At 36.4% G+C, this 27,515-nt stretch overlaps 1 protein-coding gene across 1 annotated transcript in view; it reads right to left on the reverse strand.

Moving 5' to 3' along the window:
* Positions 1-27,314, reverse strand: part of FASTKD1 (FAST kinase domains 1) — a 44,519-nt gene extending 17,205 nt beyond the window's left edge. The window contains exons 1-7 of the mRNA XM_039248832.1: positions 27,241-27,314; positions 24,675-25,193; positions 22,014-22,082; positions 6,754-6,879; positions 3,611-4,009; positions 1,776-1,886; positions 51-182 (exon numbers count right to left, since the gene is read on the reverse strand). Coding sequence (XP_039104763.1) covers positions 51-182; positions 1,776-1,886; positions 3,611-4,009; positions 6,754-6,879; positions 22,014-22,082; positions 24,675-25,051 — 1,214 coding nt within the window. The 5' untranslated portion in view covers positions 25,052-25,193; positions 27,241-27,314. The remainder of the gene's footprint in view (positions 1-50; positions 183-1,775; positions 1,887-3,610; positions 4,010-6,753; positions 6,880-22,013; positions 22,083-24,674; positions 25,194-27,240) is intronic.
* Positions 27,315-27,515: the final 201 nt, after the last annotated feature.

Below are 27,515 nucleotides of genomic sequence, written 5' to 3' on the forward strand. Positions count from 1 at the left end.
ATGTTGAGTCTAGATTGTAAAATAAATAAACACTTTGATTTTAACCTTACCTACGCAGTAATTCTCTGAGTTTCACAAACAGCTCTTTACTTTGAAAATGGAGAAAAACCAGTGCTCGAGTTATCTTCAATAACTCTACTGGTTTATAGTTATCCAAATGTTTATGCAGAATTGAAGCAATCCTAAAATGAATGATAAAATGTATAATCAATTCATTCATTTATTTATTAAACATTTACTGAGAAGCTCTTTCATACCAGGCACACACTGTGCTAAAGAGAGCAATGAGTGAAATAAGGTTTTCTATTCTTGCACAGCTGTCTCAAGGTGATAGAAATGTAAACAATAGGGGCACCTGGGTGGCTCAGTCGGTTAAGTGTCTGACTTCAGCTCAGGTCACGATCTCATGGTTCATGTGTTCGAGCCCCCCATTGGGCCTTGTGCTAAAGCTAGCTCCGAGCCTCGAGCCTGTCTTTGGATTTTGTGTCTCCCTCTCTCTCTGACCCTCCCCTGCTGTCTCCATTTCTCTCTCAAAAATAAATAAAATATTTCAAAAAAAAAAGAAATGTAAACAATAAAATAGAATGATATAAGAGCTATCAATGAAGTGTGAATAAAATAATATTTAATTATTAATATTAAGAGGAGGGGGGCACCTCGGTGGCTTAATCAGTTAAGTGTTCAACTCTTAATTTTGGCTCTAGTCATGATCTTATGGTTTGTAAGTTTGAGCCCCATGTCAGGCTCTACACTGACAGACAGGGCAGTCTGCTTGGGATTCTCTCCCTCTCTCTCTGCCTTTTCCCCACTTGTGTGGGAATATTCTCTCTCTCTCTCTCTCTCTCTCCTCTAAAATTAAATAAATAAACATTTTACAAATAATGGAGGGAAAAGCATAAAGTTTCACTTTCTAAATAAAAAAACACAAAACAGCCATCAAATTCCACATCTATCCCACAAAGAAATCTTTACCAATATTTACTAACAATTAGCAAAACTGATTTAATTTTCTACCTTAAATCCACTGGTCCTCTAATGGAACTGATTAAAAGCAATGAGAAATGCCCCAAGAAATGGGGCAGAAGAAATACTTTAAAAAGGAACATACAGGGGTGCTTGGGTGACTCAGTCAGTTAAACGTCTGACTTTGGCTTAGGTCATGATCTCACAGCTTGTTAGTTCAAGCCCTGCATCAGGCTCTGGGCTAACAGCTCGGAGCCTGGAGCCTGCTTCAGATTCTGTGTCTCCCTCTCTCTCTCTGCCCCTTCTTCACTCATGCTCTGTCACTCTCTCTCTCTCTCTATCTCTCACTGTCTCTCTCAAAAATAAATAAAAATATTTTTAAAGGAACATATAATTGATAATAAAACATTAAGTATATACAGTCTGAACTATGTGGTTTTTTTTCTTCTTACTTTTCAAGTAAAAAAAAGACAATATATGGAGATATGATTTCAAGGTAACAACTGTGGTGTGAAACAATTCAAGTTCACACAGATGCCCTCCACTTTCCTAGACTATAATGGTCTGGCTTGAGAATAACAATAGTAGCAGATGAAATGAAAAATACTATAGACAATTTAAAAATATCTACTTTAAAAAACAAGCTATTTAAAAAAAAAAAAACAAGCTGTTTAACAATGTCTTACGTGTTAAATCCTTATTTCTTCAAAACCAACAGCTTAATTATAGAAAGAAATATAAGGCATCCTTAAAATAAAAGTTACTTATGAATGACAACTAGACATAATGCCATGAATTTCAGGAAAGACTACTTTTTATTCAGATGTGAATTTCTGCTTGCCATCTCTTCCATTGTTCCCACCACTGCCAAGGCTTGCTGACTGGTTAGCTCCTCTGACATCAATAATATAGTTGATTTAAGTCTAGAAGCAAAGAGAAATATATTTATGTTGAATAACTGATGATTACCCTATGAACTTACTGTTTTTTTTTTTAATAACAGTTCTTAGGTAATGAATAGAAAGAAATAGAAACAAAAACTGAATTCTATACATAATTCCAATTTTCTCCCCACATAATGGGGGATAACATAAATATTATTGAATAAAGAAAAATACATTGTTTTCATCAAAGGAATTAAGGCTTCAGTTCAATCTAATCTTAAACTGTCTCTTAAAAAACAGACAAAGGTTTTTAAATTGATTTTCAAATAAGATAAAGTTACAATCATTATAAAACATAACAAATCAGTGAAATTATTCAGGACTACAGAGCTAAAGAACTAAAAACTGACATTTTAACAATATCGCCATTAATTGAGTAAGATTTGAGCAGGAAGTCACTATACCTGCATATTAACAGAAATCTTACCCACCAAATACTTACTGTGACATTATAAACTGAAAATTTACAAAGATGATCCATTTTGAAACCATCCAAAATTGTGCACTAATACAACTACCTATTTATAACTGTATCTTTTAGAATAATTTAGAATTATTCATATTGGATAGCTCTACGCCATCCTTTTCATCAACCGTTTCAAACATTTTCAAACCCAACTTCCCCTCAAAGCTTTTCCCAGCCATTTATGTCCACATTTTTCTCTCATTTTCCTGTCTACTATCTTTATCACTAATTTGAGTACTTATTCATAACTATATTGCGCTGTCATGGTATTTATGCAATTAAATTGTATACACATTTCTAGCCTCCCAATTGGAATATAAACTCCTTGAAGGCAGAGACTCAGTTAAATTCAACTTCTGTACTGCTTTAGAATATGAGATTCCAATAGTACTTAGTGACCAAAAATTAAATAAATAAATAATAAAATTCCAATAAAAGCTATTTAAGTAATCACCTTGTTCCCATCTTCATACAGTCTCTTAAAATGTATCCTTAAATGTTTTCATATAACTCAAAGGACTCTTAAAATTAAAACTCTCCCTGTATCCTTTGCTAACAGAGTAATGATGTAGATACCTCTATTATGCAACTCCTAGAACCCCTGCTTAACTGAACCTACTAATCATACTTATCTCTTTGCTCATACCTAGTAATCATGCATTAACTTACTGTTTGCTCATCTTTATATTCCAAATAGTCCTACCTACATCAGCATCAGGCAAAACTGGAAATTCTTAAAAGATAGGAGACAGATAAAATTCATTCCAACCTGACAAGGGAACATTTACCAAGGTGCTTAAAAAATGCCTTTGATAACAAATATGAGGACCACAAACCAGAGAATGGTCCGCTGTTAGCACTAATATAATTCTGAATATTCCACACCCGGGGTGGGAGAGTCTTATACCTGTGTGTAAAGCCTATCATATGGCCCAGGAAGGGAGAATAAAAGCACTTAAATGGTATTCTCCACAGAGAATATCCATTGCCCTCATCCTTTGTGTTGGCCACCACCAGGAAGTTATTGGTCCTTTCTCAGAATGTGGCAGTAAGACTAAGAATTAGAGATGTAAATTACAATAACAAGAGAAAGAATCAAGGAGCAGATATAAGAGATATCTCCATTCCAGGACTGTATGGGATGACACCTGTGCCTTCCAGACTGCAAGGAGGTCTAAGCTTGCAAGATCTCATAGGGTCTCAACAAGAAAAATAAAGCATTTTTAGCTGAACTTACTGTTTCTTTTCTTCAGGTCCTGCCATGGGTCCCAATGCTACAAACAGTTTTACAAAGCTATCAGGGTGATCGGACAGAGGAATCATTTCAGTTAGCCTCTTTTTAGCCATTTTGATAAATTCAAAACTATGAAACTGTAGAGAGTAGTATAGACTAAGTATTTTACTGATGGAATCCAAATCAAGGTCATTCATATTGCTTAAAAACACCGTATTACACCTTTCTAATAGTGGGTAATAACTATATTTAATATTTCGAAGAAATTGTACTATTCTTCTTGCAACGTTGACCTGGGAAGAATCTATGGCATCAAAAAGATGTTCTGTTTTCTTCACTAATTGGTCTTGAAAACGTTGTGATATTAAAGAAGATATGTTGACCATCAGTATAGACAAGGACCTAAAAAGGAAACAAATGCAAAGATTTACATTAATTAAGAATAAAAAATAATTCTAAGACTAAATGATAAAATATGGAAAAGAACTAGTTAAAATATTACAGGTTTTATACCACAAAATTTTTCCTTTACTTATGGGATTTGAACACAGGTCTCCTAGTAATTAAATGCCTTTAGATTTAAAAAAAAAAAAAACATTGAAATAATATTTTTTTGTTGAGTGTGTATAATATTTCATCCTATAATAACTGCCTTGAAGTAAAGTATTTTAGGGAAATTCACTCAGAAATAACTTTGGACCAACTGTCCATGAATGCACCATTAAAAGTCTCATTTTATATTTTTGAGAGTAGACTTCACTTTGTCGCTCCTTTCTCTGTATATCTGTAACTTACTAAAAAACACTTGGCAAAATATTTCTTACTAATAAATTATTTCCTATTTTTTAATATCTCATGCTATGTAGACAGTAATATATCACAATAAGTATTGAACTTCAGGCAGCATTTACTATTTCTTCACCAAAAAATACTTTTAAGGAACATAAGCAACTCTTCCAGTCACTGAGGAAGACATCAAAATTACAAAGGTGAAGTTTGCTTTCAAAACGGAGGTTTTACACAATACAAAAACTGAGCCTGGGTGGCTCAATCAGTTAAGTGTCAAACTCTTGATCTCAGCTGGGGGCTACATCTCAGGGTCATGAGTTCAAGCCCAGCCTTGGGCTCTATGCTGGGTGTGGGACCTTCTTTAAAAAATAAAAAAAAATCAGAAAACTACAAATGTAAATCATCATAATGCACCCATAATGAATAAGGAATGTAAAATAGAAAAGACCTGTAACAAACGTTTGGGGATGATAATTAGAAAACATCAGCAGAAAAGATTAAAATGTGAATATAAAACTATCTCAACCATTAGGATAGGAGGATTGTCTACATTTATTTTTGTTTCCAAATTTCTTCAACATTTTCAATAAAACAAATATATCTTAAAAACCCAGTTGTGAGGTGCCTGGGTGGCTCAAGCATCCAACTCTTGCCCCACATTGGGCTATTTGCTGACAGTGTGGAGCCTGCTTGGGATTCTCTCTCTCCCTCTCTCTCTGCTACTCCCCAATTTACTCTCTCTCTCTCTCTTAAATATAAATAAACTAAAATTTAAAACTTTAAATTAAATTTAAAAACCCAGTTGTACAATCTTTGGCTTACCTACTCAAATGTTTAATGCTAACATTAGTAACCTATCATTGCTATTTCGCTTAACCATAAAACCCTCTGAAATGATTTTTTTAAATTGTATATTTATTTGTAATTGCAGTTTGCAGTAGGGAAATATTCAAAGATTTCATTAGATTCTCAAAGGAGTCTATAGGGATTTTTTTAAACTTAAAAAAAATCTACACTGATTTTTATTGTCTCTGCTTTTACAAGTTACTTTGGTGTATGGGCGTGAAAATAGAGACAGCATAAAATATACCATTGTAAACACTTTATTTTAATGTTTATTTTTGAGAGAGAAAGACAGAGACAGAGAGACAAAGCACAAGCAGGAGAGGGACAGAGAGAAGGAGACACAGAATCCAAAGCAGGCTCCAGGCTCCAAGCTATCAGCACAGAGCCCAACGTGGGGCTCAAACCCACAAATGGTGAGATCATGAGCTGAGCCGACCTCGGACACTTAACCAACTGAACCACCCAAGTGCCACTACCATTTGAAACATTTTTAAGCATACTGTTCAGTGGTAATAAATATATTCACATTGTTGTGCAACTATTACCACCTGTGCAACTTCTACCCACCTGTAGAACTTTTTCATCTTCTCAGACTAAAACTCCTTAGCCATTTAAACAGGAACTCTTAATTCTTCACTCCTGCCAGCCCTTAGCAATAACCATCCTACTTTCTTTTTTATGAATTTGACTATATTAGGAGTTCATATAAGTGGAATCATAATATTTGTCCTTTTGTGTCTGGCTTATTCCACTCAGTATAATGTCATCCATGTTGTAGCATGTGTCAGAATTTCCTTCCTTTTTAAGGCTAAATAATATCCCATTGTAGGTATATACTACATTTTGATTGTCTATTCATCAATTAATAGACATTTAGATTATTTCTACATTTTGACTATTCAAACTAATGCTATGAACACTGATATATGCAATAGACTGAACTGTGTCCTCCTCCCCCCATATATTAAAGTCTTACCTCCAATGTGACTATATTTGGAGACAGGGTCTTTGGGAAGATAATTAAGGCTGAATGAGGTCATTGGGGGCAGGCAACCTTGTTAGCTTGCAAGTAAAGTGAAATCTCAAATCTTTCACAGATCTCAACAATACACTTGTAAATATGTTACACTTTACACACTTCATCTCTATTTCCCACAACAACATTGCAAAGTAGGTCCAAAGTAGTACTATTTTAAATTTTTTAAATATTTATTTATTTTTGAGAGAGAGAGAGATGGGTGGCAGGGGGGCGGGGGGCGCGAGGCAAGCTGAAGCAGGCTCCAGGCTCCAAGCTGTCAGCACAGAACTTAACGCAGGGTTCGAACTCACACACCACGAGATCATGACCTGAGCCAAAGTCAGGCACTTAACTGACTGAGCCACCCAGGCGCCCCAGTAGTACTATTGTATAAATAAGGATACTAAAGTTTTAAGAGATTAAAGTCACATAGGTAAGAAGTGGCAATCTAAGTGTGCATGCATCCAAAGCCCAGAACCTTAAATAAATTTACCTTAAGTCCTCTGTGGTTTCCAATTTCCTATGTACAATATCAGCTATTTTTCCCATTAATGGACTGAAATATAAATGTTGATTTGCTAGGCAAAGGGAAAATTTTGATAGCACATTAATATCAAACCTATGAAAGGAAATATACAAAGGAGATCATTACTATTTTCTTTCACTTAAAACACAATACAGTTATAAAATAAAAAGCAATCAAAAGTACTAATATACTACTCACACATTATTAATATACTCACACATTATTAATATAAAAGGAATGTTTCTAAAATGTTGATTATTTGTTATTATAAAAGTAACAATTAAAAAGTCAGATACTATTGGAAGATTTTTAAAAGGGAAAAATCACAAAATTATTTGAGTCACTTAAGTTTTTGAGGTGACAGAACAATTTCAACACTAGGTTGAACATTAACAGAACAGCCACTGTTACAACAATGTTGTTAAAAACTCCAGAATTTTTCTTTTCTTTTTTTTTTTATATATTTTTATTTATTTCTAGGGAAGAGAGAGAGAGAGAGAGAGACAGCGTGAGCAGGGGAGGGTCAGAGAGAGAGAGAGATACAGACTCTGAAATAGGCTCCAGGCTCTGAGCTGGCAGTCAGCACAGAGCCCGACGCGGGGCTCGAACCCACAAACCTTGGGATCATGACCTAAGCGAAAGTCAGACGCTTAACTGACTAAGCCACCCAGGCGCCCCCAGAATTTTTCTATATGAAAAATAATTCTATTTCTTCAACAAGTGGCAAGACAACAGAGAGGAAAGGAGAATTGTTATAGATTTTAAGACTCTTGAGGAAAAAAAAAAACAAGACTCTCCATTTACTAAGATAAGCAGAAGAAAGTCCACAGCAGCACAATATATGACTAAAAAACTGCAAACAATCAAAATATCTATCAAAAGTACACTGGATAAATTGTACATATTCACAAAATACTACACAGCAATAAAAAAGAACAAATGACTGAACCATGCAACATCATGGGGGTATCTTTAAAACATATTAAGCAAACTAAGCTAGACATAAGAGTATATACCATAGGATTCCATTCCTATAAAAACAAAACTAATTCATGGTATTAAAAGTCAAGACAGGGGCGTCTGTGTGGCTCAGTCAGTTGGGGGTCCACTCTTGATTTCAGGTCAGGTCATGATCTTGGTTTGTGAGATCAAGTCCCATGTCTGGCTCTGCACTGACATCACAGAGCATGCTTGGGATTCTCTCTCCCCCTCCCTCTCTCTCTCAAAATAAATAAGTGCACATTTAAAATAATAAGTAGAAGTCAACATAGCAGTTATTCTCAGGGTAGGGGGACGTGACTAGAAGAAAGCATGAAGGGAACTTCTGGGGAATTAGTGATGTTCTATTTCTAATCCCAGTGCTATTACACAGAAGTGATCAGTATGTGAAAATTCATCAAGCTGTACACTTCTGATTAGTGTAATATGATATTCTTCAATCTAATGTTTACTTACAAAATGAGAGATAGACACTTGACAAAAAGTGTTCAAATATAATGTATGGATCTTGTTTGGATCCTGATTTAAACAAACTGTCTATAAAAAGACCTTTATAGGGGCGCCTGGGTGGCTTAGTCAGTTAAGCGTCCGACTTTCGCTTCGGTCATGATCTCGCGGTTTGTGGGTTCGAGCCCCGTGTCGGGCTCTGTGCTGACTGCCAGCTCAGAGCCTGGAGCCTGTTTCAGTCTGTGACTCCCTCTCTCTCTGACCCTCCCCTGCTCACGTTGTCTCTCTCTCTCTCTCTCCTAGAAATAAATAAAAAACATTAAAAAAATTAAAAAAAAAAAAAAAGACCTTTATAGAGCAATCAAGTAAATCTGAACACAGATTGGGTATTAGGTGATATTGATGAATTATTTATTTTCATAGCAATGATAATGGTATTGTGATTATATATATTTTTATTAATGATTATATCTAGATTTCAATATTTCTTAGTCTTATTTTCCACTCTTTTATTTTTTTTTATCAAGTAGGCTTCACACACAGAGTGAAGCCCAACACGAGGCTTAAACTTTCAACCCTGAGACCACAACCTGAGCTGAGATCAAGCGTCAGATATGTAACCAACTAAGCTACTCAGGTGTCCAGCGATTATATACATTTTTAAAAGAGTGTTTGTCTCTCAGAAATGCACACTAAAGTATTTACAGATGAAATGACATAACAATTTAAACTATACTGAGGCCTAGGGAGAAAATGGGAGGTGACCTAGATAAAACAAGACTGCTTCATGTTGGCAGTTGTTGAAGCTGGATGATGGGTACATGGGAGTTCATTATACTAATCTCTCTAGTTTTATAAATGTCTAAAACCTTCCATAATAGATTTATAAATCTGAATTTCAAATACATGCTAATTACCCTTAGAATAATCCACCATATAGTACTAATCCATAATAATATAATCTATTTGAATCATAAATTATATTTATATAACATTTATAAGTATTTTGGCAAAATCATTAATAATTAATGTAACAAAAAATTAACATCATAGGCTACAGAGACAATAAAAACTCAAGTTAATGTTATTTTATGACACTTAAAAATTCTATATGTGGAATACAAATTAGTTTTAAAAATTTTCATATATTATCATGAAAAAAAGTACTGCTAAAAATAAAAACATATAGAATAAAATTTTCTAAGCTATTTTGAAGTGAAAAAGTTTTTTTTAAGTCTAATTGACTTGGAAGTACAATTGTTCATTTGTAATTTAACATTTAATAGAAAAAACAAAAAGAAGGTATCTATTTTACAAGCGATTTGCTTGAGCCACATAATACACATTACAATGCTGCTTTAAAGAAAAAGTTTTGACTGTCAACAATGACCAAATTTAACCCCACAGATCCAGTAGTTTATACTGTTCATAATAGAAATAACATTATTTTCCTTATTCTCAATAAAAGATATTACAGATAAAGAGAATGGAAAAATGGAATACGGGTTTAGGTCATGAGATTTACTAAAAGCACAATGTAGTAAATGAATGTAGAAATTCTCAGTCCAAAGAACTGTTTGATCCTGTTTAACTTAATCCAGTCAATATAACAAAGGCCCACAAAGCTCACTCATGCATAACCACAACTGTAAGATTTTTATCATGGTTTATGTTTTAAGCAGCAATATGCTAAAGGGCATGAGATGGGATAATAATAACCAGTGACAAGCCTGCTCCTCTATCGATAAGTATCCTACTGTTTCTTCTGTATTTTAGTCAATTCTTTCTTTTCTGATGTGGGTTTCCAATTGGTTTAGGAAAGTTGTTCTCCTAAGAGTTTTTGGTTTGGTTTTGTTTTTTACTTTTTAATCTCCATTACCTATTTCAGCCATCCCCCAACTCACCTCCCTTCTGGTAACCATCAGTTTGTTTCCATAGTTAACAGTCTGTTTCTTGGTTTTCTCTCTCTCTTTTTTTCCTTTGCTCATTTGTTTTGTTTCTTAAAGTCTATATATGAGATAGATCGTATGGTATTTCTCTTTCTCGGGCTGACTTATTTCATTTAGCATTATACTCTCTAGCTCCATCAATGCTGTGGCAAATGGTAAGATTCCACTATATTTTGTGATTCAATAATATTCCTTTGTATAGTTACATACCATATCTTTTTTACCATTCATCTATCAATGGCCACTTGGGCTGCTTCCATAGTTTAGCTATTGTAAATAATGCTGCTATAAACATCTGGGTGCATGTATCCCCCTTTGAATTAGTGTTTTTGTATTTTGGGGGTAAATACCCAGTGCAATTACTGAATCAAAGGGTCATTCTATTTGTTATTTTTTGAGGAACTTTCATACTGTTTTCCACACCAGCTGCACAAGTTTACATTCCCACCAACAGTGCAAGAGGATTCCTTTTTCTCCACATCCTCAACAATACCTGTTGTTTCTTGTGTTGTTGATTTTAGCCAGTCTGACAGGTATGAGGTTTTATCTAATTGTAGTTTTGGTTTGCATTTCCTGATGGTGAATGATGCTGAGCATCTTTTCATGTGTCTGTGACCATCTGGATGTCTTCTTTGGAGAAATATCTGTTCATGCCCATTTTTCTATTAGATTATTTGTTCTTTGGGTGTTGAGTTATATCAGTTCTTTATATACTTTGGGCATTAACCCTTTATTGGATATGTCATTTGCAAAAATCTTCCCCAATTCAGTAGGTTGCCTTTTAGTTTTGTTGTTTCCTTTGCTACGTTTTTATGTAACCCCAATAGTTTATCTTTGCTTTTATTTCCCTTGCCTTAGGAGATGTATCTAGAAAAATGTTGCTATGGCCAAGGTCAGAGAAATTACTGCTTGTGCTGTCTTCAAAGATTTGTATGGCTTCAGGTCTCACATTTGTGTCTTTAATGCACTGCATTTATTTGGTGTAGCCTGTGGCTGTCCAATTTTCCCAACATCACTTGTTGAAGAGATTATCTTGTTTCCATTGTATATTCACTCCTCCTTTGTTGAAGATTAATTGACCATATAATTGTGAATTTTTTTCTGGATTTTCTGTTCTATTGCATTTATCTATGTGTCTAGTTTCATACCAGTATCATACTATTTTAATTACTATTGTTTTGTAATATAACTTGAAATCTGGAATTGTGATACCTCCAGTTTTGTTTTGTAGTTCCATACAAACTTTAGGATTGTTTGTTCTAGTTCTGTGGAAAAAATTTAATAGAGATTGCGTTAAATCTGTAGATTGCTTTGGATAGTATAGACATTTTAACAATATTTGTTCTTCGTACCCATGAGCATGGAAAGTCTTTCCATTTCTTTGCATCATCTTGAATTTCTTTCAACAATGTTTTATAGTTTTCAAAGTAAAGTCTTTCACGACTTTGGCTAAGTTTATTTCTTTTTTTTTTTTTTTTTTTTTTTACAAATAGTTTATTGTCAAATTAGTTTCTACATAACACTCAGTGCTCATCCCCAAAGTGCCCTCCTCCATGCCCATCCCCCCCCCCCCCCACATCCATCAGTCCTCAGTTTTTGTCAGCATTCAAGAGTCTCTCATGGTTTGCCTCTCTCCCTTTCCCCCACCATTTCCGCCCTTCTTCTCCCCCTTGTTCCTCCGTCAAGTTCCTCCTAATCCTCCTATACGTGCAAACATATGATATTTGTCCTTCTCTGCCTGACTTATTTCGCTCAGCATAACACCCTCAAGGTCCATCCATGTTGCTACACATGGCCAGATTTCATTGTTTCTCATTGCCATGTAGTATTCCATGGTATAGATAAACCACATCTTCTTGATCCATTCATCTGTTGATGGACACTTAGGCTCTTTCCATGTTTTAGCTATTGTGGAGAGTGCTGCTATGAACATTGGGGTACATGTGCTCCTATGCCTCAGCATTTCTGTATCCCTTGGGTAAATTCCTAGCAGTGCTATTGCTGGGTCATAAGGGAGTTCTATTGTTAGTTTCCTGAGGAACCTCCACACTGTTTTCCAGAGGGGCTGTACCAGTTTACATTCCCACCAACAGTGTAGGAGGGTGCCCGTTTCTCCACATCCTCGCCAGCATCTAGAGTTCTCTGATTTGCTCATTTTAGCCACTCTGACTGGCGTGAGGTGGTATCTCAGTGTGGTTTTGATTTGTATTTCCCTGATGAGGAGGGATGCTGAGCATCGTTTCATGTGTCTGTTGGCCATCTGGATGTCCTCTTTGGAGAAGTGTCTGTTCATGTCTTCTGCCCATTTCTTCACTGGGTTGTTTGTTTTTCGGGCGTGTAGTTTGGTGAGTTCCTTATAGATTCTGGATATTAACCCTTTATCTGATATGTCATTTGCAACTATCTTTTCCCATTCCGTTGGTTGCCTATTAATTTTCTGGGTTGTTTCCTTGGCTGTGCAGAAGCTTTTAATCTTGATGAGGTCCCAACAGTTTATTTTTGCTCTTGATTCCCTTGCTTTTGGGGATGTGTCAAGTAAGAAGTTGCTGCGGTGGAGGTCAAGGAGGTTGTTTCCTGCTTTCTCCTCTAGGGTGTTGATAGTTTCCTGTCTCACGTTCAGGTCCTTTATCCATTTTGAGTTGATTTTTGTGCATGGTGTGAGAAAATGATCTAGTTTCATTCTTCTGCATGTTGCTGTCCAGTTCTCCCAACACCATCTGTTAAAAAGGCTGTCTTTTTTCCATTGGATATTCTTTCCTGCTTTGTCAAAGATCAGTTGGCTGTATACTTTTGGGTCCACTTCTGAGTTCTCAATTCTGTTCCATTGGTCTATGTGTCTGTTTTTGTGCCAATACCATACTGTCTTGAGGATGACAGCTTTGTAGTAGAGGCTGAAGTCTGGGATGGTGATACCTCCCGTTTTGGTTTTATTTTTCAGTATTACTTTGGCTATTCGGGGTCTTTTGTGGTTCCATACAAATTTTTGGATAGTTTGTTCTAGTTTTGAGAAGTATGCTGGTGCAATTTTGATTGGAATTGCATTGAATGTGTAGAGTGCTTTAGGTAGTAATGACATCTTAACTATATTTATTCTTCCTATCCATGAGCATGGAATGTTTTTCCATTTCTTTGTGTCTTCTTCAATTTCCTTCATAAGTTTTCTATAGTTTTCATCATACAGATCTCTTGTATCCTTGGTTAGGTTTATTCCGAGGTATTTTATGGTTTTTTGTGCAATTGTGAATGGGATCAGTTTCTTGATTTCTCTTTCTGTTGCTTCATTATTGGTGTATAAAAATGCAACCGATTTCTGTACGTTGATTTTGTACCCTGCAACTTGGCTGAATTCTTGGATCAGTTCTAGTAGGCTTCTGGTGGAGTCTGTCGGGTTTTCTATGTAGAGTATCATGTCATCTGCGAAGAGTGAAAGTTTGACTTCCTCTTTGCCAATTCTGATGCCTTTGATTTCCTTTTGTTGTCTGATGGCTGATGCTAGGACTTCCAGCACTATGTTAAACAACAGTGGTGAGAGTGGACATCCCTGTCGTGTTCCTGATCTCAGGGGGAAAGCTCTCAGTTTTTCCCCGTTGAGGATGATGTTAGCTGAAGGCTTCTCATAGATGGCTTTGATGATGTTTAAGTAGGTTCCTTCTATCCCAACTTTCTCGAGAGTCTTTATTAAGAAGGGATGCTGTATTTTGTCAAATGCTTTTTCTGCATCTATTGACAGGATCATATGGTTTTTATCTTTTCTTTTATTGATATGATGTATCACATTGATTGATTTGCGAATGTTGAACCAGCCCTGTAACCCAGGAATGAATCCCACTTGATCTTGGTGGATGATTCTTTTGATATGCTGCTGGATTCGATTTGCAAGGATCTTGTTGAGAATTTTTGCATCCGTATTCATCAAGGATATTGGCCTGTAGTTCTCTTTTTTTGCTGGATCTCTGTCTGGCTTGGGAATCAGAGTGATGCTGGCTTCATAAAATGAGTCTGGGAGTTTTCCTTCGATTTCTATTTTTTGGAATAGCTTGAGAAGAATTGGGATTAATTCTGTTTTAAATGTCTGGTAGAATTCCCCAGGGAAGCCATCAGGTTCAGGGCTCTTATTTGTTGGGAGATTTTTGATCACTGATTCGATTTCTTCACTCGTTATGGGTCTGTTCAGGTTTTCTATTTCTTCCCGTGTGAATTTTGGTAGTGAGTGTGTGTTTAGGAATTTGTCCATTTCTTTGAAGTTGTCCAATTTGTTGGCATATAATTTTTCATAGTATTCCCTGATAATTGCTTGTATTTCTGAGGGGTTGGTTGTAATAAGTCCATTTTCATTCATAATTTTGTCTATTTGGGTGCTCTCTCTTTTCTTTTTGATAAGTCTGGCTAGAGGCTTGTCAATTTTGTTTATTTTTTCAAAAAACCAACTCTTGGTTTTAATTTTGTCTTCTAATAGTTTGTTGTTAGTGTACAAAAGTGCAACAGATATTTTATGTATTGACTTTGTATCCTATAACTTTACTCAATTTATTACTTCTCACTTGGTAGCATCTTTTGGGTTTTCTTTATACAAAATCATGTCATCTGTAAATGGTGACAGCTTTACTTCTTCCTTTCCAATTTGGAGGCATTTTATTTCTTTTTCTTGCCCAATTGCTCTGACTAGAACTTTCAATAGTGCATTGAATAAAAGTGATAAGGGTGGACATCTTTGTCTTACCCATAATCTTAGGGGGAAATTTTTCAGCTTTCTATCATAGAGTATGGTCTTAGCTGTAGGAATATAATTTATGGCCTTTATTATGAGGGACATTCCCTCTATATTTGCTTTGTTGAGAGTATTTTTATCATAAATCAATGCTGAATTCTGCCAAATGCTTTTCCTACATTTACTGAGATGATCATATAATTTTTATCCTCCATTTTGTTAATGTGGAGTATCACATTGATTTGCAGATGTTGACCATCTTTGCATCCTTGGAATAAATCCCATTTGACCACAGCAGATGACCTTTTTAATGTATTATTGACTTTCGGTTTGCTAATATTTTGTTGAGGATGTTTACATCTATGTTCATACTGACGTGTAATTTTCTTTTTTTATGGTGCCCTTGTCTGATTTTGGTATCAGAGCAATGCTGGGCTTGTAAGATGAGTTTGGAAGTGTTCCCTCCTCTTCAATTTTTTGAGAAAGTTTGAGAAAAATAGGTATTAAATCTTCTTTGAATATTTGCTAGAATTCACCATTAAAGCTGTTTGGTCCTGGACTTCTATTTGTTGGGAATTTTTTGATTACTGACTCAATCTCCTTGCTAGTAATTGGTCTACTCAGATTTTCTATTTCTTCATGATTTACTCATATACGATTGTCTGTTTCTAGAAATTTACCCATTTTTTCTAAGTTGTCTAATTTGTTGGTATACAGTTGTTTATCACAGTCTTTGCATTATTTTAGTATCAGTTGTAATGTTCCCTCTTCCATCTGATTCCATTATTTAAGCCTTCTTTTTTCCTTAGTAACTGTAGCTAAAGGTTTTCCAATTTTGTTTATCTTTTCAAAGAACCAGCTCTTAGTTTTATTGATCTTTTCTATTGTCTCTTTAGTTTCTATTGCATTCATTTCTTCTCTGGCTTTTGTTATTGCCTTCCTTCTACTAACTTTGGGTTTCATTTGCTCTTTGTTTTCTAGTTCCTTTAAGTATAAATTGTTTATTTGAGATTTTACTTGTTTCTTTTTTTTAATATGTACAACTATATTTATTCATTCTATTTTTATAAATGTTTATTTTCGTTTGTTTTTAAGAGAAAAAGAGAGAGAGAGGGAGAAACAGAGAGAGAGAGAGAGAGAGCGAGAGAGAGCCAGAGAGTGGGAAACAGATAAGCCCCAGCAGGCTCCTCAGTGCAGAGCCTGATGTGGGGCTTGAACTCAAACTGGGAGATCATGAGCCAAAAACCAGAGTCAGACGCTTAACTGTCTAAGCCATCCAGGCACCCGAAGATTTTACTTGTTTCTTTAAGTAGGTCTGTATTACTATGAACTTCCTTGTTAAAACTGCTTTTGCTACATCCCACAGATTTTGGAAAGCTGTATTTTCATTTTCATTTGTCTCAAGGTTATTTTTTAACTTCTTTTAATTTTTTAACTGTCCGTTGGTTGTCTGGTGGCAAGTTGTCAAATCTCCACATATTTGTAATTTTTCCAGGTTTTGTGACTGATTTCCAATGTCATACCATTGTGGTCTGAAAAGATGCTTGATAGGGTTTCAATCTTCTAAAATTTTTTCAGACTTGTTTTGTGGCTAAACATATTATCTCTCCTGGAGACTGTTCCACATGCACTTAAGAAGAATGTATATTCTGCTGGTTTTCAGTAAAATGTTTTGTATATATCTAAATCCATCTGGTCTAATGTGTTTTAAGGCTGATATTTCCTTATTATTTCTGTCTGGATGATCTATTCATTCATGTAAAAGAGATATTAAAGGCCCTTACTATCATTGTATTGCTGTCAATTTCTCTTAGGTCTGTTAATATTGCTTTATACTTTTAGGTACTCCTATATTGGGTGCATAAATATTTACAAATGTTGTCTCTTTCTGCTAGATTGACCCCTTTATCATTATGTATTGCCCACCTTTTTCTTTTATTACAGTGTTTTAAGTCTATTTTATCTGATATAAGTATAGCTACCCAGCTTACTTTTGGTTTCCATTCATATGAAACATCTTTTTCCATCTCTTCACTTTCAGCCTGTGTCATTACATCTAAGGTGAGTCTTTTATAGGCAGTATATACAAGGGTCTTGCTTTTTTATCCATTCATCCATTCTATATCTTTTGATTGAAGAATTTAGTCCATGGCGGGGGGGGGGTGCCCTTTTCATCAAAACATTTATGAAATGAATTCTGGCACACAGCCTGAGCTGTATATGGGCTGTTAAGGCTTGAATGCCAGCTAAGACCAGGAAAACTGTTGCCCCTTTTTCATTTTCTCAGAGCATCTACAGTTCATAGTTGGGCCAGTCCTATGGTCTGCAAAAGGGGTACATATCTCAGAGCAAGATCCTGCTGAACTGGAATGGAGCCAGGGATGAGGGGACTGAGACAACCTCTCAAGGCAGTGATCTGACAACCCATTCTTCCTCGTATCCAAGCTCTTATGCTCGGAAGACAGATGGGGAACATAAAGGCTCTCTTCTGGCTAGGATGAGGCATATGGATGATAGAAAAGAAAGCCATATCAGGCCATGATCTTATGGTTCATGAGTTTGAGCCCCACAACATAGAGCCTGCTTCAGATCCTCTGTCTGCCTCTCTCTCTGCCCCTCCCCTGCTCGTGCTTTCCCTCTATCAAAAATAAATAAACATTACAAAAAAAAAAAAAAAAAAAAAAAGAACACAAGAAAGCCAGAGAGAGGCTAGTGAAGGGAAACGGTAATTGCTACTTATTGACTTAGTAGTGGATTCTACTGTAGAGCCCGTTTGGGTTTAAGAGCATTTTTCTGCCTCCTTTCTTCTTCCTGCAACTTCTCCTGCTGCCTCGGCTGCCATGCCTGTAATCCAGCATCCATTTTCTATGACAGCAGTACAATTCATCTTGCAAACTTCTCCCTTTGGGCTTTCTTTCAGAGCTGGCCTTTCTTTGGAGGCCATATGTGTAAGATCAGTCTGGGAACTCTGTAAGGGGTCCAAGCCAGAGGGGTTGGCAGCCAGGCTCTGTCCAGGTGGAGAAAAACAGTCCTATGAGGATTCAGCCAAGCTTCTGGTTCCCCAGTTCCCCCCAGATCAGCACTCACTGGAGTCACCACTGGCTGCCCGCCCAATCCACCATGCTGTTGTGTAGCCTCCACACACCTAAAGCAACCATGCTGAAGCCATAGAGCCAGAAGTGGGTGTTGGTCCATTTATGTTTAAAGTACTTATAGATGGGTACGTATTCATTGTCATTTTGTTAACTGTTTCCTGGTTGTTTTGTAGTTCTTCTCTGCTCCTTTGTCCTCTTGCTCTCTTCCCTTGTAGTTTGATGCCTTTCTTTAGTGTTATGTTTAGATTCCATTCTCATGATTTTTTGTATATATACCATAGGTTTTTGCTTTGTGTTTTCCCTGAGGCTTACATATATCAGCCTGTGCACATACCAGTTTATTTTAAGTTGATAGCAAGTTATGTTTGAATGTATTCTAAAACTATTTTCATTCCCCTTCCCACATTTTACGTTTTTGATGCCACATTTTACATATTTTTATTTTGTATATCCCTTAATTAAGTGTTGTAGTTATACTTATTTTTACTACTTTTGCCTTTTAACCTTCATACTAAAATAAGTAATTAGTCCACTACCCTTAATATATACTTATCTTTGCCAGAGAGACACTTACTTTCATGTTTTCTTGTTAATAGTTGGCCTTTTTCTTCAGCTTAAAGTAGTCCCTTTAATGTGTCTTAGAAGTCCAGTTTAGTAGAGGTGAAACTTCTTCAGTTTTTGCTTATCTGGAAAACTCTTTCTCTCCTTCAATTCTGAATGATAATTTTGTCAGGTAGAGTATTCTTGGTTGGAAGTTTTTTGCTTTCAGCACTTCATATATATCATGCCACTCCCTTTGGGCCTGCAAATTTTCTGCTGAAAAACTTGATGACATTCTGGGGGTCAGGGAGTCCCTTATACATAACAAGCTATTTTTCTTCTGCTTGTTATGAGAATCTGCTTTTAAGATTCTCTCTTTAACTTTTGACATTTTCATTATAATGTGTCTTGGTGTGAATCTCTTTGTGTTCATCTTATTTGAAACTCTCTGGGCTTCCTAGATCTGAATGTCTGTTACTTTCCTCAGGTTAGTGAAGTTTTCAGCCATAATTTTTTCAAATAAGTTTTTTATCCCTTTCTCTCTCTCTTCTCCTTATGGGACACCTATTACATGAGCATTGTTCCATTTGATGTTGTCTCATAGGCCCCTCAAGTTATCTTTTTATTTTTCTTGCTGCTCTGTTTGAATGACTTCTACTTCCCTGGTCCAAGTCACCAATCCTTTCTTCTGCTCCATCTAGTCCGCTATCGAACCCCTATAGTACAACTTTAAGTTTTTATGTTCTTCAGTTCCATGTACTTTCTTAGGTTTTCTATCTCTTTGTTGAAGTTCTGTGTTTATACATTCTTCTCCTGAGATCAGTGAGCATTTTTATAACCATTACTTTGAATTCTTTACCAGGTAAGTTACTTATCTCTGTTTCTTGTGTGTGTTTTTTTTTTTTTTTTTTAACATTTATTTATTTTTGAGTGACAGAGACAGAGACAGAGCACAAGCAGGGGGGAGCAGAGACAGACAGTGACACAGAATTCAAAGCAGGCTCCAGGCTCCAAGCTGTCAGTACATGCAGAGCATGAACTCACGAACTGAACCGTGAGATCATGATCTGAGCCAAAGTCAGACACTTAACTGACTGAGCTACCCAGACACCCCATTATCTCTGTTCCATTAAGGTTTTTTTCAGGGGTTTTATCTTCTTCTTTCATTTGGAACATATTCCTTTGTTTCCTCATTTTTCCTTAACTTTCAATGTTTGTTCCTATCTATGCATCAGGCAAAAGAGCCATCTCTTCAGTTTTGGTAGAGCAGACACAGGAAGACGGGTATTTCAGTCTGTTACGCGGGTTTTCGCCTGCCAAGAACTCTCTGATTATTTCAGTTCCATGGGTCCCAGAAACACAAACACAGCTGGCTACAAGAGGGAGGTGTTCAAAGCATTCCCACTATGGACTGCATACACCCTGCCAGCTTTGCTGGGGTCAAGGAAGAGACCAGGCCAAGGCAAAGAGAGCTGCCTACCAGTTTTAGCATTGCGGGTCTGTGGGGAGCAGAGCGCCAGGGCACGTGGCCCAACAAGTTTGGTGGAGCAGAGCCAGAGAAGAACACAGAGGCAGGGCAAACAGCTTTTACAAGGCTGAAGGAAAGTGCTAAAGTGGCACCTGCTAGTGCTGGTGCTAGCAAGGTAGAAAGAGTGCAAAATGGTACGCACCAATGCCTTTACCCAAAGAGAGTTCCAATAGACCTCTGTCCCTCTGGCAGACACTTTAAGCTTATCCAGTGAATCTCCTTCACCCATGGCCTAGGCATTTCCAACCTGCTACTTTTGTGCTGGGTCCCAGGACAAGTAAGTCTGTATGTGAGCACTTTAAGAGTGAGTCCCAGTTTCCTATAATCCTGGGGTCTCCTTGATGTAAGCCCCATTGGTTTTCAAAGCCAGACATTTGTGAGCTCTTATTTCTGGTACAGGTCCCAAGAGTTAGGGTTCCTGATGTGAGGCTCAAACCCCTCACTCCTCAGGAATATGCTCCATATTTGTTAGATCTCTCCCTCTTGTGGGTCACTGAGTCAGCAGTGGGGTTCTGAGTGAGACCAAGTCTCTGCCCCTCCCACCTGTCTCAATGTGGCCTTTCCATCTTTGTTGTGGAGTTGTTCAGCTGGTCTCCAGGTCTTTTTCAGAGGCAAATGTTCTATATGTAGTTGTAGATTTGGTGTGTCTTTGGTAGAGTGAGGAGGGTTTTCTAATGCCACCATCTTGAACCATCTCTCTGTTCTATAGTTTTTAAACCTCCTTTCTCTTTTCCCCTTTGATTTTCCCTTTCTTCACTAACATTTTTTTTACTCCACTAATAACAGGCCTAGGCTATGCTGATCCTACATTAAAAAGTTCAACATTTTCAGAAATAGCTAATAATTTTCCAAAAAGAGGTCTGTTATTATCTCAGCTTTTTTATAAAATGGAGTTTCTCACATATTATTATATAGTATAAATAATATGGTTTTGTATAGAATAGATTTTGCTATTCTCATAAGAATACTATGAACAAATTTTACATTTTTCTAGATGATTACTGATTATGGCAACATGCTACAAATATAGCTGTGTAAAGTACAGAAAAAGTCTAAACTGATCATATTCACAGCAGTGAACTTAAAAGCTTCTAAGTCACCTACAAGTTATGTTCATTGTCTCTCAATAAAGAAGAAGTGATAGGCAAGTACCTACAAATGCTGCTAAACAATATTGAATAGTTTTCCTTTCTACTAAACTGGTGCCTTCTTTTCTCTCCTTTTATGGGTCCTGAATTTCTAGGTTTTTATAGGCAGCTTATCACTCAGAGAATCTTTCCTTTCTTTTTTTTCTTAGGCTTTTTAAGTAAACTCTGCCTCGAATATAGGCTCAAACTCACGACTCCAAGATCAAGAGTCGCATACCCTACCCACTGAACCAGTCATGGCTCCAAATCTTTTCTTTCTGAAGCAAAATCTTGCAGAAAAGAAGATTCAAAAAGCCAAATAGCTGTTACTCCATCTTACTTACATTTTAATTAATTATACATGTAGAAAAGCACACTGTTTCTACTCTTAATTTAAAGAGCAAATTGAACTGGTAACTTGGTTAAGTGTCCAACTTCAGCTCAGGTCATGATCTTGCAGTTTGTGAGTTTGAGCCTTACATTGGGCTCTATGCTGACAACTGGGAGCCTGGAGCCTGCTTCAGATTCTCTCTGCCCCTCCCCCCACTTGCACTCTTTCTTCTCTCTCTCTCTCTCTCTCAAAAATAAACATTAAAATTTTTTCTTTAAATTTTTTTAATAAATAAAGAGCAAATATTCAAGCTTTCTTTCTCTTAAGGAAAACACACATTCCTCATTCCTTTCCTTTACACAATCAAAAAACCCTCAACTAATTTTTTTTTCAGTGAAGCTTGATAGTTAGGCAGCAGCTCCCTATTCTTTCTCTACAAGATTTCACTGAGCTAACCTTGACTAGGATAACTGTGATCTTAGACAATGACCCAAAGTACTTGCCTTTCCAGTCTTCTCCATGCTTCTGGAAATAGGGCTTCAGCCAGTGGGTTCTGGGCCTCAGTAGCACACCTCAATAAAATCAAGAGAAAATAGTTTTCCATACATAAACATTTTTAAATTATTAAAACAATCATGCAAGTAACAATTATAATGCAAAAGTGAACCTCGAGTTATTATACTCTTACACAGTCCTATTTCTTGTCCATTCCCATTTCAGTATTTTGATTTCTTGATACAATGTAATAAACATCTAAACTTTATCCCAGGACTCTCTCATTCTTTTATCTGTTTAATGCCTTCTACTGAACAATAAAACATTCAATAATACATATTATTTTAAAAGCACACATAACATATATTACTTTGATTAGAAAAATATTTTTATAAGAGAGTGTTTGTAAAATAAAGAAAAGCTTGAATAGAGTACTAAAACTCATTTATAGGTCTCTCATAAATAGCCACCATCATTAATTTGTAGCATTTTGCTCCAGTTATCTTTTCTACACACACATGAAATATACATATTCTTTTCACACTTTTTTAAAATTTTGTTAAAAGATTTTATTTTTAAGTAACCTCTACACCCAATGTGAGGCTCGAACTCACAACCCCAAGATCAAGAGTCACATGCTCCACTGACTGAGCCAGCCAAGCGCCCCACTTTTACACTGTTATAGCCTTTTTTTCAGGAGATTAATATTATAATGTGGTCATTTACCCCTTACACTACATAGTGTTCAAAACAATTTTTAAACATTGTATATAATTCCATTAAATGAACATATCATTTAAACATTCACCTACTATTAGAATTTTAGCTTTTCAATATTATAAATAATGCTGAGATGAATATCAGTGTACAATCATCTTAGTATGTGTCCCAGATTTTATTTTGCAATAATTTACTTACTTATTTACATCCAAGTTAGTTAGCATATAGTGCAATAAGGATTTCAGGAGTAGATTCCAATGATTCATCCCCTATGCATCACACCCAATGCTCATCCTAACAAATGTCTTTCATAATGCCCTTTACCCATTTAGCCCATCCCCACACCTCCAACCTCTCCAGCAACCCTCAGTTTGTTCCTGTATTTAAGACTCTCTTATGTTTTGTCTCCCTCGTTTCTATATTATCTTTGCTTCCCTTCCCTTACGTTCATCAGTTTAGTATCTTAAATTCCACACGTGAGTGAAGTCATATGATATTCGTCTTTCTCTGACTAATTTCTCTTAGCATAATACCCTCTAGTTCCATCCACGTAGTTGCAAATGGCAAGATTTCATTCTTTTTGATTGCTGAGTAATACTCCAGTGTGTGTGTGTGTGTGTGTGTGTGTGTGTGTGTATACCACATCTTTATCCATTCATATCCCAGATTATTTTCTTAGAGATAAATTTTAGAAGCAAAATGATTGGATCCAAGGGTATTTTTATAGTTCTTGATACACATTGTACCATCAGAGCATATGAGTTCCTCCTCCAGTAGATCTTCATTAACAATGAATACTTTCTATATAACTAAACCACATATACTATATATTATAGATATAAAAATATCTTTTTAACCAATTTCAACATCTTTATAACATTACGCTATATTAGTTTCTTTCCCAAAAATCAAGAGACTTTCAGGTTGAGTCATGAAGCAAAACTGAACCACATACTGTTTTTAAAACCTGAAGACAAAGTTATATTTTACTCTTGAAATCCTTTCATTAATAAAATATGACTTAGGAGGAAAACACAGAAATATAGTTTTTAGGCAAATCATCACCAAGCAGCATTCCTCCATCTGCCTAATAGACATGAGTCTTGTGAGGTGTTTAACACAATGTTTTGTGGTTAAGTGCGTTTGGAAACTGCCCTCACTCAGAGATTTATGATATGCATTAATATATTAAAACCTCTGAAGAGTCCTGCAGTAAAGACTTGTTGAATTTTATCCTATTCATCATTTCAAGCCAACATGACTATTGAGAAAGTAAATGATGCCCATCATCATTACATATTCTCTTCATGTACCTCACAGGAAAAACTTGGCAACCACAGCAAGACAAACAAAAAAGGAAAGCTACTCTTTTTCTAGTCTAACGCCACTCCCCCAAATAGGTAAAGCCATAAGCCCCTTTCCTGTATATGATGTCTCCCTAATCAAAACAACTGTATCTCTCTTTTGTGCAATGCTGACATCTATCGCTACTGATAGCCCTCACAGGTTGGCCAATCATGTGAGAAAACTGCTGTTTTTCCATGAATGAGACAAAGAAACAGACTAATTACAACTTCTGTGTGTGTGTTTGTGTGTGTGTGTTTTCTCTTACATACCTGCTGAATATTTTACTAAGAAAAACCAGTTCTTTTGAAGGCTAGAGTCCTTTGCAAGCAATGTAAAAAAATTTTTTTAATGTTTTCCCACCTTTACTGAGTTATGACTAACAAATAAAAATTGTATATACATAGGTTTCACAACAGGACATTTGATATATATGATTACCACAAAGAATATCCTCTAAACATCTTTAAAATACCATACAATCAGGAATACTATTTTCAGAGAAAACAAACACATTGTTTTTAATTTTAAAGAGATTTTTAGAAAATTGAAATATAAAAGTAAACTATAATTATTTCTATAAAATCTAAAAGTACATTACTTACTGTTGCGTGAGGTACAACACATTCACCAGGGTATCATCATTCATGCATTCCATTTGATTGGTAGCTAAATTATGAAGAGTAAGAAACTGGGGATGATCTCTGATACACTCAACATTTTTTAAAAAGCTGGTCTTCTGCTTTTGAAACTGACAAAGTACATTAAATGCACATTCCACTTGCTTTTCTGAAAGCATGGCTTTGTTGTTTCGAATAAGACCAAAGATTTGCTCTTCATCTGTACACTTAATCATCTCGCTAATTAGTGGTTTACAACTGCAGGATTGAAACTGAAACACTCTCCAGGCGAATGGACAAACAGCTCTTAGACGAAGCATATTTACAAACAATAAGTCTTTTAAGAAAAGGTATTTTTTCATTTCCGTCACAAGTTTTCTTAGGTAGGAAAACCATTTGCAACAAGTAGTCAGGTGTAATATCCTGGTAAAAAGGGAACTATTTTTCCTTCACGTATTTTGCTTCCATTAGGATAACTCCAAATCCCATTTCAAAATGCAGCTTCTGTAAAATGATTGGTTTGACATGGATTAATACCAAATTAGTTTCTAAATTTAAATTAAAATAACAAGCTTTTTCTGCATTAACTCTAGTTAAGATTTTGTTCCTAGTCTGAAGCAAACTGCAGGATTTGTTCCAAAATTAAGTGTCTAGGAAAAGGGGTTTCTCTCTGCACTCCCTTTTAAAAATGTTTGTTAAATGTGAACATATATATAGTTTTCAAATTCGACCATAAAAGCAGAAGAGAAAAAAATCGTACACTCAGAACCATCTATTTAAATAAAAGATTCAGGGTGCCTGGGTGGCCCAGTTGGTTGAGTGGTCAACTTTGGCTTCAGGTCATGATCTCAGGATTCATAGGTTTGAGTTTCGCGTTGTCAGTGTAGAGCCTACTTTGGATCCAGTCTCCCTCTCTCTCTGCCCACCCTTAAAAATAAATAAGCATTTAAAAATAAATAAAAGACTCAAATTGTTTGGAATAAATAAATATGTCACCTCCAATGTTTTTACAAGAAACAGCCATTAATTCAGAGCTATAAAATTTTATTTTATTTATTTATTTTAAATATTTATTCATCTTTGAGAAAGACAGCGTGAGCAGGGGAGGGACAGAGAGAGGAAGACACAGAAGATCTGAATCCCAAGCGGGCTCTGCACTGACAGCAGAGAGCCTGATGCAGGGCTGGTACTCACAAACCATGAGATCATGACCTGAGCTGAAGTACACAGCTCAGCCAACTGAGCCACCCAGGCGCACCAGACCTATAAAAAAAAATTTTTTTTTTGGAGGATAGTCTCTGATATATTTACTTTCAGGATAAGGGCTCCTTTCCTCTGAAACTCTAAAAGAACTGAAAGGGTTTCGTCCCTACTGACCTTAGATCACTTTGAACCAAAAAGCAAGAGAATTAAAGCTCCAGTCAGGAAATAAGAAATCAAGTAATGTATCAAGACAATGTTGAAGCAATATAAGAACCAAAGATAATTATGAAAAGGATAATTTGTTTTAGAAATATACTATAGATGTTTATATTTTTAATTGAGAAACAACATTTAGAAAAGCTGGGATTAAAATCATAGAATCTTAACATTTTTGCAACATTTCACAAAGGACTTAAAATATATCATCCCATTAAAATTTCTCAATTAACTTGTCAGGTAGATATTATCATTTGCATTTTACAGATAAGGAAAGCTATTTTCAAAAAGGTTAAAAAAAAATCTACTCTAGTACTTGTGAAGCTGAGACAATCACTCCGTTTTTTCGATTCTTTCAACTTGGCAACTCGGAACACCTCCTTACATCAACAAACCAATACTTAAAGATTGTCTCAGAGTTTTGTCTATGGCTATGTTGTCTGTTCATACGGAAAAACAAAAACAAGATAGTATTGGTATTTTGTGGCGATCAGTACAACATCCTGGGCGTGTCAACCTAGGTCATACACAAACACACAAAAATCTGTACAAAGCAAAGGTATCTTCAAGATTCTCCCGCCTACCCACAACTGAAAATGGAAGCAGCTCAAGGATTAGAATATCAAGGTGTCACGTCCCCAGTTCTGCTCCCAGATAAATGACCTTGGGAAGTCACTTAACAAAAGGAGAGGCCTTAGGACGATGAGGGTAGGGTAAACAGTGACACCCCGTGCAAATGACAAGCATCCTCCAAGCCGGGCTCACGGTAGCACCGAACGAATGAAAGTGATCTTCCGCATCCCCACCTAGGAGTGGGCTCACCCATGACCTCCTCCGAGCACTGGAAAATCCAGTACCCGGAAGGAGGCCTCTGTTCTCAGCCGAAGCCTGCATCTCGGGCCCGAAAACGTGCTGAGTGGAAGAAAACCTGCCGCAGCTACCCAGCCCTGATTTGCAGGTTAAGTTCGTCCCTTAACCGACAACTTTTCTGGAGGATCCTGGGGAAAGCTGGTTACAATGGCTTAGAAGCCAAGGCTATTTCTGGTCCCCAACAAGAAAACGCAACAGGTTTGATTGTGTAATTCCCGCCCACGTCATCCCACATCACATAGTTTTCCTCGAGAAACATCACCTCTCCTCTGACGGTGCCAGTTCCCAAACCAAGAAAAAATGCCGGGAGGGCGCAGCGTGCTCAGCGGAAGGCACATACTACATGCCCCAGAGGACGTAGCGGCGAGGCCTAGGGAATGGACGTCGCTTACGCATTCACGAGGAATTCTGGGCATTGTAGTTCCACATTGAGAAATTGGGACAACCGATGGGTCCCTTAGGTCAGTGTTCCTCAATCCAAGTTGAGGTTTTTCCCCAGTCTACGGAAGACAGATTTTTAATAATATATAATAAAAA

The sequence above is a fragment of the Hyaena hyaena genome, unplaced genomic scaffold, assembly GCF_003009895.1.
Source record: "Hyaena hyaena isolate Hyena2069 unplaced genomic scaffold, ASM300989v1 scaffold_317, whole genome shotgun sequence".
Classification (NCBI taxonomy): Eukaryota; Metazoa; Chordata; class Mammalia; order Carnivora; family Hyaenidae; genus Hyaena; species Hyaena hyaena.